This window comes from Dermacentor albipictus, chromosome 1, assembly GCF_038994185.2.
Source record: "Dermacentor albipictus isolate Rhodes 1998 colony chromosome 1, USDA_Dalb.pri_finalv2, whole genome shotgun sequence".
Lineage (NCBI taxonomy): Eukaryota > Metazoa > Arthropoda > Arachnida > Ixodida > Ixodidae > Dermacentor > Dermacentor albipictus.
The window spans coordinates 320,582,785-320,598,908 of NC_091821.1; the positions used below are offsets into that span (position 1 = coordinate 320,582,785).

General features: G+C 47.4%; 2 protein-coding genes across 2 annotated transcripts in view; one reads left to right on the top strand and one right to left on the bottom strand.

Annotated features, from left to right (window-relative positions):
* Window positions 1-7,800, bottom strand: part of LOC135903884 (kin of IRRE-like protein 3) — a 612,412-nt gene extending 604,612 nt beyond the window's left edge. Inside the window, exon 1 of the mRNA XM_070531604.1 lies at window positions 7,478-7,800. The gene's annotated coding sequence lies outside the window, so the exon portion shown is untranslated. The remainder of the gene's footprint in view (window positions 1-7,477) is intronic.
* LOC135903863 (uncharacterized) overlaps window positions 1-16,124 on the top strand; it is a 51,362-nt gene that overhangs the window by 27,341 nt on the left and 7,897 nt on the right. Inside the window, exons 3-6 of the mRNA XM_065434276.2 lie at window positions 3,721-3,975; window positions 9,536-9,715; window positions 14,668-14,858; window positions 15,744-15,865. Coding sequence (XP_065290348.2) covers window positions 3,721-3,975; window positions 9,536-9,715; window positions 14,668-14,858; window positions 15,744-15,865 — 748 coding nt within the window. The remainder of the gene's footprint in view (window positions 1-3,720; window positions 3,976-9,535; window positions 9,716-14,667; window positions 14,859-15,743; window positions 15,866-16,124) is intronic.

The window sequence follows — 16,124 nt, forward strand, 5'->3', positions numbered from 1 at the left end:
TCTGTGCTCCAGCGGGCTTCCTTTCTTAATGCGCCATACTGGTTACTCTGAAAGGCAAACAAGAATAATTAAAGGCAAGTCTGTTTCCTAGCGCAGCGTTGTCCCTCGCTTTTTTTTTTCACTTTCCCTCAGGTAACGAACCAGCGATGCTCATAAATTAATGTGTTATCTGTACCGATAGCTCATGTTCGCAGCGATGAAAGAAAGGACAAAACTTCGGCTCGTTTACACACGCCCTTGGATTTTGCGAGTTGTAATATACTCATGTTACTGTACTGCCCGGTGATGCGCCCTTAATTATAGTGCGCCCTTTGCTCATCTGCATAGATTGTTGATTCCGACTGCCACTGCCTTCATCTCAGGTGTTGCGTTTTCATCCGCTTTGCCATCAAATCATTCGGAACTCGTGTTTGAAACATCAGTAACCTCGTTGGTTTCTGTTTTTTTTTTTTGCCTTGTCACATGGCGTGGGTGGCATTAGGATTGAAATAGCATGCATAACCCATTCAAGCGCTTTCCATTCGCTGAAACTGCCAGCACACCGCTAATTAACACCTTGGTAATTATAGTGCGGCGTGAAAAATCAGTTATGACGATGGGGCACAATAAACAGGAGCATATTTTCGCTGAGCAGAAAGCCCTAGCTGACGATCATTCCTCGGCGGATAAACCACCTGGACCTCGCGCCGGCTGCGCATTATCTGAGCCACGCGCCCGCTTCACTTCCTAGGCAATGGCATGTCCCTAGCCAGCCGCCGTTCTACTCAGCTTCCTCGACGTCGATGCTACTGCAATAGCTTTGGGAAGAACAGCCACAGGCAAGGTATGCTGCAGTAAAAAACTGGCTCAGGCAAAAGGTTAGAATGTTAACATAAGCAGAATTCTGCGCTCCAGCTGTTAAAATAGCACATCGCTTGCTCGACCTAGAGAGACGCCTCTGACCACGTGTGGTACTCGGTTACGAATGAGGCTGCACTTCAAAGTTTCACTGTTGGCTTTTGATGCTGTATAAAAGATAACCGTCCGGTGTCGCTAAGCAGTTCCTTCTCAATGGCATGGGCGACAGAAGTTTGAAATGTCCGAAGTATATAGGAGTGGGCAAAGTTGCTAACGTCGAGTGGTGTAAAACTTTGCTGAAAATAACGGGTAGATACACGGCCCTTTCCCCTGCAGCGGGCGTCAAGCTTGCATCTCCTCTTGCCCGCCATATGCACTCCACTCGCTATACTGACCGCCGGTACCATCGGTCGCGTTACTTGTGGCGCGAATATCCCGTGGGCTGCAGCGTTGTGCGTGCGCTCTTCACTCACGCCAGCCCAGCGGATGAACGCGGGGGAGTCACGGTAGCAGTGGACTAGGATCTCATGACCATATTGGCCGCCTCGGAACGTAAATTAACCGATGCCTCCCTCCTGGAAGAACTTGCGATTGCTAGGGCAATCCTTTCCACCTCTTCTTTCCCTCCTTCTGCCGCAAATCATATTCTCACAGGCTACCAAGCAGCTTGTGGGCGTTTCCTTTTCAACACTTCGCATCCTACCACCACGTCTATACTCGAATCCTTCCTAGCATCCACCTCACACATTTTTTCATTGGCCTGGGTGCCTGAGCATGCAGTAATCCCGGGTAATGAGCGCGCTCATGCGCTGGCCCGAGAACTGTTATACCGAGCCACTGGGAATTGCTTTGCCATCGTCCCACAGCAACCTTTCTCGTACGCATCCCAACTTGCTGAGATACGCCTAACTCGGCCAGTACTACCCCCCCCCCCCCTCATCCTTTCCTTACTGACCGACAGGATGTCTGTTGGCGACAGCTACAGATGCATACCCTCCCGACACCCCTTTTCCATTCCTGCCTCTACCTCTCCCGTGCACGGTCCAGCTGAATGCCCGTACGGGGGCGACCTCCCCACCCTAGTGCATATGCTCTGGCTTTGCCAAGACATTCCCAACATCCCTACCGTTCCGAACCCCACTCTCATCTCGTGGGAGGAGCGGCTGACCGACACGATCGACGGCAACTGGCCAGCAATGGCTCGTCGACCGTGCCGAGGAGGTTGCTACCTATGCGGCCCCAGACTAAGGACTTCACCTTCGAGGCATAACTGGTCTACATGATCATGCAATAAAGTTCATTCAATCAATCAACGGGCAGAGGCATAAAAAGGATCCACAGTGCTCTGTTATTGTTATTATTATTTGTTTTGAGAGTGTACATACACTTGACAAGAGAAGAGAAAGCGAGGAGCAGGCTGGCAACTCAGCGGCCACGGGAAGGGGCATAACGCCTGCCTACGTACGCTTCATAAAGGAGGAAACAAAAACGTTGGAAGGTAGGAAGAAGGGCAGGAAAGAGGAAAGACCAAGGTGACAAAGGTCACCAAATAACACAGAACACAGGCAGTACAGTTTTCGCACAGTAGGGCCGGTCACTGCAGATCACGCTACTAAAGAAGGCAAAATAGAAGAAATGGTGTCTGAGGTCTTGTCATTTCAAAACGGAAATAAGTTACAAAGCTGAAGCTGAGTAAGTCATCTTTAGAAAAGCAAGGGAGCGCGCAATGAGCCTGATCGCGTGGAGACGCATAACCACTGGGGCAGAACGGGTATTTATTTGCATGCATAGTGAGTCCACGCTCGGGCAACGCGACAGATCACCACACGGCTCCTATATAAGCGTTATGGCACACTATGCGGTACTTACTTATGCACATTGCATTTAGCAAATTTACGCAATTTCTGTATTGAAAATTAATGTAAATGCCCACGCCTAATCAATAGTAGCACTTTACAGTGTTTGCCAATTGCTACCTTTATGTTCGCGCCGGCTACTAGCACACTCAAGTGGACTCAAGCGTATTGCCGTTCGCGTTCCGTATTCTGAAAATGTCTACTACAGAAGCGGAGACAAAGAACAATTACAACGACAATAGTGTGTAGAGGAAAAAAATATTAAACACACGCAAACACATGTGAACAACCACCTCGTTCCTCACGCTGCTGCCAACTATAAACGAACTAGCCTACAATATACCACGTTCACCAACCTTTTCCTTCATTACGGAATGTATTGATTCGCCATTCATCCCTTCTAGATGGTGTTGCAAGTGGCGCTCACATTTCCAAACACGCAAAAAAAAGTAAGAATGCAGAATATGAAAACATAGTAGGACGAACCACGATGGAAGCAATAAATACTATTGGGCGTCTTGGCAGCACATATAACCTTGAAGAATGTCAATAAAATAGTCTTTCAAATAGAACTCGAGAGGTGGTAGTGTACTCTGGCGTGGTACATGGCGGCACACCGGGAAGCTAAGTTACAGGAGCGAGATCCTAGGACGTTCACATGCACTGTTGCCATACATTTCTCAGAAGCTCCAGTACTCCATTGATTCGGTCATTTTTGACTAAGTGAGCATCAGAACCAGTTAAATTATGGTTAGGACAACCGTGCTCCTCGCAGATCCTCATGAATCCTATCAATAATCTGCTAGAATGCTTAAACGTTGTACACTTGCCGGACATTCTATAAAAGTGTTCTAAAGTGCTAAAGTGCTTACTGGTCAATAGAGCATAGGGAATTCTAGTGGTTTACGTTCCAGAACGGTCGGGGCATTCTGTAAATGACGATTCTACTAAAGTACTCCTGCGTGTGTTGAAATTGCCTTTTACAGTAGACACGCGTATAAAGAACCGGTCTACTTATTTTGCCTAGATGTGGAGCACCTGGAGGCCCAGGCCAGCTACCGGACGGCGCGCCTGCGTTGGCAGTACCGGCACCTCCCGCAACCGCCGGCGTTCCGGGTGCAGATCTGCGAACTGCTACCGTGGCTGCCCAAGACGGGACCCCGCTGCCGACTCAGGAGGCTAAGCCTACGAGGTCCTCAGGCTGTTTACGACAGTGATGGCACGCCCCGCAGCCTGGATCTACTGCGCAAGTCGTCCAAATCTGGTTACGAGGCGCTAATCGGTGAGACTAGCACGCGACTACATGTTTGTAGTAGTAGGCCGTATGTAGAGACGGTGCAGCAGATGGGAATGATTATCACATGTGGGTAGCGATAGGGGTTCTTTAACGTGCCCCTAAATCTAAGCACACGGGTGTTTCCGCATTGTGGGCGGGATTCGGTCCCGCGACCTCGTACTCAGCAGCCCAACACCATAGCCACTGAGTAACCACGGCGGGTAACGGCAGGTGTTATTTGTCCTTGTTTGCATAGGTAATTCCATGCGAACCGAGAAACTGTGCAGCGTAAGCCTTTTCTTGGCCAAGTGATCCTGTCATTCCGGCATCGAGGCCACTGCTATATTCACCGGGCAAACAAGGCAGTGCGTATACAGGCATGCGTGAGTGAACAGCGCAGCCAAAATATTTATTGTCACTGTAATAAAAGAAAATGCACAGAGTGCACACGTGAAGATGAGACGGACGTATGGCGCTTCAGGTGGACGTCAGAAATAATGCTTGTTGAAAGATGCGTTTTCTTACCTGCTGGTTGCTGGCACTCGCAAAAAGATGCCCTCTTTAGGCCGCTGTTGCTGCATCAGCTTGCGAGCAGTGCGAGTGGTAACTCTTGGATTAGATTTCTGGTGCGCGTCTAAATTAAATAAACAGTCTTGTTCAAAAATAACGTTGTGAACGCTTCGCTCCAACCAGCACGCCACCATGTCGCACAAGTGCGCAATGTCACCGGCTACCATGGTCCCCACTTCACGTCGAAGTACGCGATAACATAAAGATTCCCATGTCTCTTTGAATGATCTTTCTTATATATCTATATAGCATCAACTACTGGTTGTTTGGCAGCTTGCCCGAGGCCCATTGTTGTGCTCGGATGAGTCGGAGTCTGGTTTATCGCGATAACGGAAGCAATGCGCCGCGGGCACTCTTGCCAAGCTCAAGCTTGAAATTTGTGGTATGATGACGTTACTTACTGGTCATGAGACATATCAACACTGAGATCGTCTGATGACCGTGCGTGTACCTCCAGCTCTAGGGCAGCCCCAAATGTGAAAGGGGCATATCGTAGCAATGGCGCTTGCGAGCGCACCTTTCTGCACCTAGCAAGAGCTGCATTCCATTGCTGTTAGCTGGGTGAACGACCCCCCTTTTTTTTTCAGCGGGCACTGAAAAAGTGACATTAAGCATTAAATCTTTTTAGCTCCTGTTATCCGCGAGCTTCGAGTGGTCTTGAGCCAAAAGCCAGACCCGTTATCTGGGGCGCTATTCTCGACACGCATGGCGGCTGCACAGCCGCCATTATCCGCCACTCTCTTATTGGCTGTGGCGAGCTCACGTGCCTAGAAATTTTTGCCGGGAAACGGAAGTTTTGCGAAATGTCATTTTGCGCTTTCATCAAGATGACGAAACGTGACGTGGAGCTGCAAATTTTATGGACTAATACATTTTTTTGGTCCTTGGCAGATATATTGTGATGTTAGTGCTTCAAAAAGAATGTGAGCGGTAGCGTGCAGAAGCCAGTGCAATGCATCTGCGATTGCGCGAATATGTGGTGGCGATTCAAGATATGCGCCATGCCAGCTTGCTGATTGGCTGAAGGAATACCTCGTGAGGAGCGTCACAGGAAGGGCTGTTTCGTAATCGTCATTTTGACGATGCGTGACGTTGCACTGGGCCGCCATTGCTGAGATTTTCCGCCATAATTTTTGCTGCGACGAGCCGCGCGAATTATGCTAATGAGCAGCCATATGCAATGGCAGGCGAGAGGAATGTGTATCGCCACATTTTCCCCATCGTTTGGCGCCACGAAAATCTTTTGTTCATAACGCGTGCTCATAGTATTTGCATCGCTCTCGGGTGGTGTTTGCATTTGTGTTTGGGGCCATCATTTTTTTAAAGAACGCGTTTATACAAAATAATATTGGTTGAACATAGCAAACTTTCAGCAATGTTGTCCACTTTTCACTGCTGCATTTGTATTGTAATCGAGATTAATGCCTTTTCGCACAATCAGACGTTATGACAACGGCCTCTTTCTAATTAATAAAAAGAAATGTATGCAAGGCGGCGCCTTGAAGTTTCCTCCCGCGGTGCGAGTAACCAGCGAAATGAACAAGAGATGGCAGCGCCGGCGCTTGCGTTGCGCTAGTGGTTATCTCTGGCGCCCGCAACGCTATCGGTGATATTCGGCCGTTTCTCAGCCAGCCGAGTCGGGCTGAGTCACTTACGTTTCACGAAATAGCGATAACGTGGCCTAGAACGTGCGCGCATCACCACTGGTAGGTCGCGTAAGTTGCCTCAAGCAAGAAAACAAGCGCGTTGGCGCCAACATGCGATGACTCATTGCATTTTCCGGGGACACGCATCCTAGCTATTGAAGCAGACGACGGCTGTACGCAGCAGACGACGGAAGCGCGAAGCGTTTTCGACGGAACAATCATACGCTTTGAGATAGCTGCTTTATTTTTACTGCGGAGGAAAACTGTTTTGCTTTACCGATAACGCTACATTCAGTGTCTTCATTTCAGTTTCTTAGGCGAAACGTCAAGTTGGCGTCACGTTACGTAAGCAAAACTGGGCCACCAGCGCCATTTTGTTTGCGTCGCGCCTACGTCACGCACCGAAGAAAATGGCGGAATGTCCAGAATAGCGCCCCTGGGCACTCAAACGAGAACATTCGGGCAAGATGCGAGAACAACATCCGTGCAACCACTCAAGACCGCATCATAACCGCATTGCATACGCTAGTTACTGCCCAAACAAGTTGAAAAAAATATTGCGCCTGAGTTCTTCCAAATGTTCGTTCACAATATCACTCAAGCTGTAACTACTAGTACGTTGAAGTTTTATTTGTGATTTTCAATAGCGGCGTTCAAAAGGCAGCTACAGCGCACCATACACTTGACTGTCATCCCTTGGCGCTGAGACAGAGTTGCCTGTGCTCTTTTCAACGTCAGCGGCCCGTGCGGTCCGCGGCGCGTCCGGCGCGCCGACAGCCCCAGTAGCGTCCGGTACATCGCGGATGGCTGTTTGACCGAGACTTGCTATGAGGTTCTGTCTGTGACAGGAAACTATTGGGTCCATATGCACCAATGCACAGTATGGTGTGGTGCGGTGTGGCGCGGTGGGGTGTGCCAGCATTTTTTGGGTTAATATTCAAATAAAAGAGGGTAGAATTTTTTTTTGCTTGTGGTATGTAGATAAAGTCGCTAAGAAATATTATTTTCGTTGAATGAAATCAAGTTGCGTCTTGTTTTTAAATAAGAAACATTTGAACTTGAACTTGAACAGTGTTTCTTCTCACCTCACCTAGTCGCGCTTCAATCGCTGTTCTCATAACCACCCTTGCTGCAGCGTGGGTGGCAGTTGGTTCTGGGCCTCTTTTTGCCTGAAGCTTCGCGACCCATTCGAATCGACCTTACAATACACTTTTTAAGGTTTTTACTTCTTCCTTTTCACGGGCAGTGGCTAATACATTGTTAACTTATCACTCATAAAATAGGAAACTCACCGTTGTATCCAGCGTCGATCTTACAGTTGAAGACACCACAAAGCACAGGCATCCAGCCTCAGTTCTCGATGTCTAGCCAAGGCACTTATTAAGCACACGTTGTTTCGCGAAATACCGACACAGAAAAGACGTGGAATCGGTACGTATGGTTGCTGCTTAGTTACTCCCAGCAAGCGCGCTCGGCGTAAGGCGCACATATTTGTATCGTGTTGCATGCACGCCGCTTCCGGTAGCCGTCCTTTCTTGCAGCCCTCCTATACGCTATTCCCTACGCACAAGAAGGACGGAGCGGCGGCGCAGACTTGTCTGGCAAATGCGTGGATGCGGCGCATACAATCGATAAGACGTGAATTATATCGTTGCAACTTTTATGAGCAACGCTGCCTTTCTAACTAAAACATTTTATCTCACGAAGTAATTCGTTCACAGCGCTTCAGCTGGTAGCGACCGAACGCTTATTCTGCTGGGTGTAACTAGTAAGCCGTAACGGCCGAAACGCAAGCCATTTGTCATTTGTAGTCTACAACTTCCGAGTGTAAAATTTGAAACAAGCAATGGCTACAACGAGCGTAGATAGAGGAGACAGAATATGGCGGGGGACAAATAAAATGACATCAAAGATAGAAAGGTTTAATCCCTGCCTGCTGCACCTAAGTATCGCAGGCTGCCGAATTAAAATAAAGATGAATAGGTCATAAATTATATGTCAAATGAGAATGAAGAAAAAAAGGGGGAGGGGGGATTTCTACCACCACGGGACCACGACCAAGTGAACGGGACAGCAAATACGGGATTTATTAAACAATTTGGTATATAAGTATAATATATACATAAGAGGTCTTCGTCTTGACTAACAAAACTTTATTTTCTTCTTGGCCCTGCTTTTATTACGTACTTGATTTTCTTTTTAGACAATTTGTTATATACGAGAATAAAGGTCTTCGTCCTGACTAATAAAATTTCTTTTCTTCTGGCTCGTGCTTGTGTTGTATACTTGAAGTTTTCTTCTTTTCTGGTATTAGATAGAGGGGACAGTATTAAACACATGTGAAACAAACACTGGGTATCTTTTTCTTCTTCTGCCCACGTTTCTCTTGCTGATAAGCAAACTAGTTTACGCCACCGTGTTGATCGTAATTTTTATTCAGTACTAGAGCATAAGCGCAACGTTAATCTAGCAAGCGGGCTCTCATCTTTAAAAACAAAAAATTCGCCATTAAATAATCAGCAAAACAATACATTACAAGCATGAACACGCCCGTCTTTGGGACGCAAAGTTCTGGTCAGCTGGTAGCGACCGAATGTTTAATATGCAGAATGTAAACATGTTTTGACCTTTTGTTTAATGATACGGTATCATTCCTATATGCTGTGAAAGTGTTTTACAGTGGAGCTGTTAGAACCTCGCTGGGCTTCTGTTGACGTCCGCAGCTTCGCCGAGCTGAGGGAAAGAGCTGAGAGAGAGTTTAAAGCAGAGTATAAAAATATTATCGCGCAGCAAAGCGACGCAATGAAGGTGGCTGGAGCCTAGCGGGGCAGAAGGAGCGGCGCCGCGGGGACGCAGGTGGTGTGACTTCATTGCTCTCCGATAAAAACCCACGTGCTCGCTTCGGCGGTCCTTTTTCTCGCTGCGGAAAAAGAATTATGCGCGGCTCTGCTATCGCAAACACCACAAACCAACAGAGCTGTGGCAAGCCCAGCAAAAGTTAGACTAAGTAGGCTGTTTGGTCCTACTTTAATCGCCTTCACCCAGCTCCGCTGGTCTCTGATGTTTGCGATAGCAGAGCCACGCATAATTATTTGATTTCTTACGTGTCTTTCATATGAGAAAGCGTGGAACATTCACGTACTGTGTCCTCGTAATAAATTAATTTTTTGTGGTTTTATGTACATTAATCCATATGTCCCCTAAGGCTCACAGTGGTGGACAATCGGAAATATCTTATGCTTGGCGGTCCTGCTTCTTCATCGCTTTTACGCCTGCCTTGTTAAAAAGCACTGTGCAAATGTATTCTGGTGTTATAATCATGCACTTCAAAAATACATGCGGCACCGCAGGAGACCTTCGGTTGCTGACAAACTACAGCGTGGCTGTCGAGCCGGACTTCTCAAGTGACTCGGACGTGAATGCCATCCTGTACGGCTCAGGGCAGCTGCCGGCTGACGCTGCTGCCGGTGAGGAAGACCGGCGCTTCCAGATGGTCACCTCTGAGTACACACTGATGACCACCAAGGGATGTGAGTGTTTCTGTATCTTTCAGCGAGGCATAACCATGACAGATATGAGACTGTGAATGGCAGCAGTTATTCCTTCAGCGGGTTTTGCACCCACGACCTCCCGCTGCTGTGCCATCGTGGTAGAGTGTGTTCGATTAACACTGCCCTGTGTTCGATTAACAGTGCCGCGGAGCACGCGCTTGCGGCCTGAATGTATAACGAGCCTCAGTGCCTAACTAAACGGAATGCGTAATAGCGGGCATTCAGACTCGGTGAAAGTTCAGGCTCGTTGGACTTCCATCTCGCTTGGATATTCCGTCTCGGTTGGACCTTCAGTCTCATTTGACATTTTGCCACGTTGAACATTCTGTTTCGCCGGAATCTGGCAATATTGTTCACCACTGTCACCAGGAGAGAATTAGATTTTTCACAGCTCCTGCTCCAGAAAGGCACATGTAACCGGCATACGGAGGCACCAGGAGAGCACTTGAGATCGTAATAAAGCACGCGGCGCACCCAAGGGGCTCCAGGTGGCGGGGGTCAAAATCGGACGCAGAGTGGTTCGACGGTTGGGGCTGCCGAGGCAGGAGCGTGCCAGGGGGCGTTCGCATACAATTTACCCGATCTTATACACCCCCGGCATGCGGAATCCTCGGCGAGCACCCAACCCACGGACTAGACCGAATTCCAGCTTCGATATCCCTCTTGTCTCCTTGGTGTCCTGGAAACACGGCCAAAGCATGCTAAATAAAGACACATTCTTTACACATAGCACTGGCACAAATTCTCATTTTCCGTCTAGGTTGAATATTCCGCATTGTTGGAATATCCGACATTGTTGGGCAGTACAAGCACCACGACCTGGCGATCAAATTTCTCCCGGATCGGAGCACTTGGGAAAGAAACCTGTGCTTTGAAAGCACGTGGAAAACCAGAAATACGACATAGTTTGTAGTGCACAGAACGACGTAGGTTTCAAATCGTCGGCTACTGATCTTTTCTCTGTGCAGGTGCATTACGAACATTTTGGTTTTGTAGTCTATAAGCATGGCGGCTTCTTGAGCTGTTCTCAAAGCCGGGAAGCAAACACCACACAAAAAAACGGGAAACACACTCGCGCCGCGCCATTGAAAAGTTTGTACAGTAAACTGCACCAGCTGGCCCAGCAACAAGTCATTTCGCTTCTTCTCACACGTTAAAACATATTCTTGTTTATTTTTTTCAACGATCAAGTATGTTCATCTGTTTATACCTTATGTATGAGTATATTGTTATGGCTAAATTCGCTCTTGACGGGCTAGCTGTTACAATGAGTAATATTGTATTCGTAAACAGTGCTGGAACTAGTCAAGCTCCTTCAATGTTGCTTTGCTTTCGTCGTCCTCATCGTAGATTATACATATACATGTATATATCGTGGCCTAAGAGTTGGAGCTTGTGGCTGTTGTGCTAGAAAACTGATGGCTCAATGCACGCGATTGGTCACGCAATTACCCACATTCGGCTTCTTTTGTTGCCGACTCTGTCACTTATCTGTAGCCCTGTAGCTACCCTGTTACTCTCTGCGTAGCCTGCTTCTTATTTACGTTCCCGACTTGCTGACTTCTTGCCTCTATTTCTGTCTTTCTTTACATGCGCGCATTTGGTACTTCTCTCAATCTCTGTCTCTACTGAGCACCGCATGCCCAGTTGAACGCGCCCATTGGCCCAAGATGTTTTCTATTCGGCAATACAGTAGCAGGCAGCGCCCTCAGAGTGGGGGAAAGGGGTAAATATACTTCTCTTTAAAATGGCTGCTTACAAGTTATTTAGCGTGTAACGGTTTGACTTACTCCATTTTTATGGCGGTTTTTCTTCTGTCGAACAATCTTAGTTGTTGGCCTGTTCTAAAAAACAAGTGGATTAGCAATTCAGATTATTTATGTTCTACACGAAGCAATTTACATCGCGCCAGAGTAGTTTTCCGTGCTGCTAATTCTCTACTAAAAAGCAGGTTTGTTGGCGCCTTCATGCGAATGTGCCAAATTCCCTGTTTGCCACCAGGGGGTACGGCTTCACAGGCAATAAGCATTGAGCCTCCCTCCTGAAATAAAAACACATAAAATTCAAACTTAATTAACCCTTTCAAAAAGGAAAGGTCGCTATTCTGAGAAACCTCTTATCGGTGTTTGCTCGCACCTCACGATAACACGGCAGCCGGCACGTGGACTAAACACCACGTGATAGACAATTCAAGGCCGCCGGCGAGCATTCAATATAGGAAGCCCGGCAGCGCTTTCGGAATGTGCGAGTCGCTGGGCTCGGGTCAGAGTCTAGTTTTCGAATGAGAAATGGTAGGGGCAGTTCAAATGCGTCGGCTTCTGAACGCGTGCCGGGTCAGCCACGTGCCGAACGTGCGCGCACATTGATAGCGGTCTTTCATCTACTCGGGCAGCGTTCCTATTGACAAATATCCTCTCTTTTGGTGGAAGGACCCTTTCACGGAAGCAGACGTCTACTTTCCCGGATGAAGTTATTTTCTTGCTGGTCTTGCATGTGTACACATGCTCGTGAGGACCTGCGTGAGGACTTACTAAGGGCATTCTTGAAGCACAAACTTGCTTCAAGAATGCCCTTAGCAAGTCTTGCTGCCATGTAGCGGACGTAAGTTTTGAAAATCAAACTCGACGTTTGTCCTTGGCTGGATATCCTAAGGGGGTGCTAGTGTCGGTCGCGGAACGAATTTTAAGAAAAGCGCGATCCAGCACGCAGAAGTCAATTGCCGATGCCCCTCCCGGCAAACGCCCTAAGTAAGTGTCGTACCTTACGTGCACGGGATATCCCATAACTTGAAAAAGATGGCTCAAAGTGTGAATGTAAGAGTTGTTTTTTCTGCTCCCAACAAGCTCGGCAGCTTTGCAAGTTGACTGATCCAAATTCCGTCCCGTCCGATAAGTGCACTAAGCATCACCGAAAAAAAGTTCGTCGAGTGTGTTCACCGGGTTGTTTACAACCTCCCGCTTTCATGTGGGAAGCAATATAACAGGCACATTGATAACGGGCACATTGAGCTCAACATAACGGGCACATTGAGCTCAATGATCAGCTCCGCGAACACCGCAACAACGTAAAAAATGGCACCGGTGGGTTCTTGGCCATTTATTGTCAGGATCATGGCTGCAAACCTATCGAGGACGAATGCACGATTGTGTCCCGTGGCAGGACGCAGCTCATTTGTGAAACAACTGAAGCACGGATGATTGCAAAATTGAGTAATAAGTGTGTTAGTTTTGCTTCACTGGCTCTCACGGAAAAAGAGCTAAGTTTCTTGGAGGCGGCATCACATGACTCATAACTATGTTATACGAATGCGCAGTTCATTTTCATGTAAGTGCATGTGCAGTCTACACATCTTCACATGTATAAAACCGATTCAGTGCTACAATAAATTTAGTTGAAAGTTTGCGCTTGGTGTGTCTTCTTCTCTTACGTCCATGTCTTTTTTGTTGCGCAATAATAGTTGAGCAATGCTCTCAGCTGTTCTTTTGTTGGATTTGTCATTACGCAGCCGACAATGCCCGCTTTCAGAAATGGGAAGCGGGCGAATACCACATTTTGCCCCCTCCCCCCCCCCCTTCCTCCCATGCACTGTCAAAAGTGTGGAATTTTCAGCATTTTCTTCGATCTGCTTATTTCTTTGCATGGCTAACATTCAGTGTGCCGTGTTAAAACGTTCCACGATTCATTCATACGTCGGGTTTAGTGATCCCACAGCAACATAGGGGCAACTATAGATGTATATATGCGATGGCTCCAGGTTACTTTTGAACATTTGGGGTTCGTTAGCCCAGTACCGGAAGATCAGGACGCAAGCGTTTTTGCATTCCGCCTTCATCTGAATGTATCTGCCACAGTGAGAAACCGAACCCGGGACTTCGTCATCAGCGTGCAGCAACAAAAAAACAATAGGCTTGAACCAACGCAGTGGGTTGAAAATGTCTACGAACTCGATCATTTAGAAGCATAGACTACATGACGCAGAATATGTCATTAAGCCATTTCGTTATGTTAAGATTCGAGTGTAATGAATGCAAAAAAAAAAGTGCTAGCACCTACATTAGGCGTAATTTTTACCTAGCCCTGAGCAAACAAGTGATTGATCTCCATGCAAGGGGGAGAAGTAAAGCGAACAGTGCTTAAATTCCTTCTAAGCTCCCCCACCCTGCTGGCGTTGAGCCGTGCTCCCGCATGGGTTGCAGAAGATAGTGCTAGCCTTCCCTCCTTCCCCACAAAAAACCACTTCTCTCTCTCTAATCACGCATACAACATACAAAACAGCATGTCAAAACTATCATCAATGGCTCATACCCCCGTGAGCAATGACTCATACCCCCGGATCAAAAACTACAAAAAGCCCCAGTTGCCTGGGCCGAAAGGATCGCTCCTCGTGAGGGGCCATCCTATGAGTCGGGCCTATCAGATCATAACTGAGCAGAATCTCAATAAAATTCTTACCACCACCTCATACCCCCGTAAGCAACCAAAAAATACAATGACTCATAGTCTCGTAAGGTTCATGGCTATTCATTCTGCGTGAATTAGCTGCGATGACACTATCCCTGTTACCGTTGTCAGTGATTTCAACGTGGATGTGTCGCTAGTGAAAAGGGGGCGATTTGCGCGTTCCGTGTTGCAGACACATCCGTTGCGATGCCACACCGATCCGGCCTAACCGACCACCCAGCTGCGTACGTGGATCTATTTAACATTATCGAAGAATGTGCTTGCAGTTGCGAGTGAAATAATGACCACCGATCAAGACAATAAAGAGTTCGTACCTTTGTTCAATATTACGGTTCACCTCCGTGTCATGTGCTAAACAGCTTCGCTGGTCAACCACCTTCACACAGTGGAATGGCTCATGATTTTAAGAATGTGCGCTAACCGACCCCCATGAGCTCCGCCATCCTGACTGTTTCTCCGTGGTCGTGCAGTCTCTGCGCGGGCGGAGCGGTGCTTGGCGAACGCCTCCCGCGTGATCGTCAGCACGGGTCCCTTCTTCGGGGGCAAGATCGCCGTCGAGGACAGCAACGACGACACCTGCATGCTGTTCGGCGACCCCGGCTCACCGCAAGACGCGTACACACTCGACATCGACCACAAGCGATGCGGAAGCCGACTGGTGGTCAGTGCACGCATTTTTACTGTCGCGGCTTTTTCTCTATTAGTTCAACGAGGCCTGCCGATACGGATTCTAAAATTTCGGTTAGGCACGATAATGCGCGATAACGCGATAATAGACACGATAAGACACGATAATAGACACGGGCCTGTGCCTGTTCCTATCCAATCGCACCAATCCAACTGTCGTAGGCGTTGGTTATGCTATGCCTGGCAATGGTTGTTTCGCAAAGACCACTGAGCCAAATCAACGTGTTGGTTGAACTGCAACTACCATTTTCTTTATTTTAACATGAATATTTAGCTTTCTTGGAAAGATGCCTATCTGTTACAATGTATATAAACATGCCATTTTTGGTATGCAAAATGATTTTCTTTCCCATACTCGGTATATTTAGCGCGTCTTAGATTTTTTTCAAAAGCGAATGTTGTACGCAGACGAAGCAAGATAAAATTGCTGGGCGTTTCACTGGTTTCTTGAAAGAAACGCTTCTTTCGATATACCTGGGAGCGACAACCGGTGGCCTACAGCCAGGTCTCTTCCCTAGCAAAGGATTGACAAAGGAAAGCTTCCTTGTCTTTCGGTTAATTCGCTACCTGTTGCTGGCGCTCAGGAATGAACCGGATTTCAACTTTCTGTGACCTAGCCTTAACGCCCTTTTGGATAAATTGCCTTAGCGGGCGACAGACTCCCGTTGCCGCTAACTGCAATCGCCTGAACGGTGAGATCGAGGGCTGTACGTGCGAGACTATACATGTGTTGTCAAAGCGAGAGCGTTATTCGTTGAAAGCACAATGCCTTCTAATTGTCGTATAAATAATAATGAATTTAGTAATCTAATCTAATCAACCTTTGTGCTTGCTTGTTGCCATCTTCTTTTTTTTACAGAACGGGTCCAAGATGGAGACGAACATCATCGTCCACGAGAACCGAGACATAATCACGCACAACACACGCCGCTACTTGGTCGTCTGCAGTTTCCTGCCGGACACTTACACAATCACAGCCTCGTACGTATACCCCCCCTCCCTACCCACATTATGGCAAAGCAGCCGACCTCTAATATGAATTGCTTAACATGCCTATAAACCAATTTCGTGAGCCTTAATGGTTAGAAATATTAAGGTTAATTATACTGTCCGTAAGTGTATGTTTATATGGGTTCATTTATTTACCTGTCGGTGCCTACTATGCGTTTCTAGTGTCATTCCTTCTTTTTTTTTTCTTGACGCTACAGTTCTTAAAATTATTTCATTTGACGACTCATAG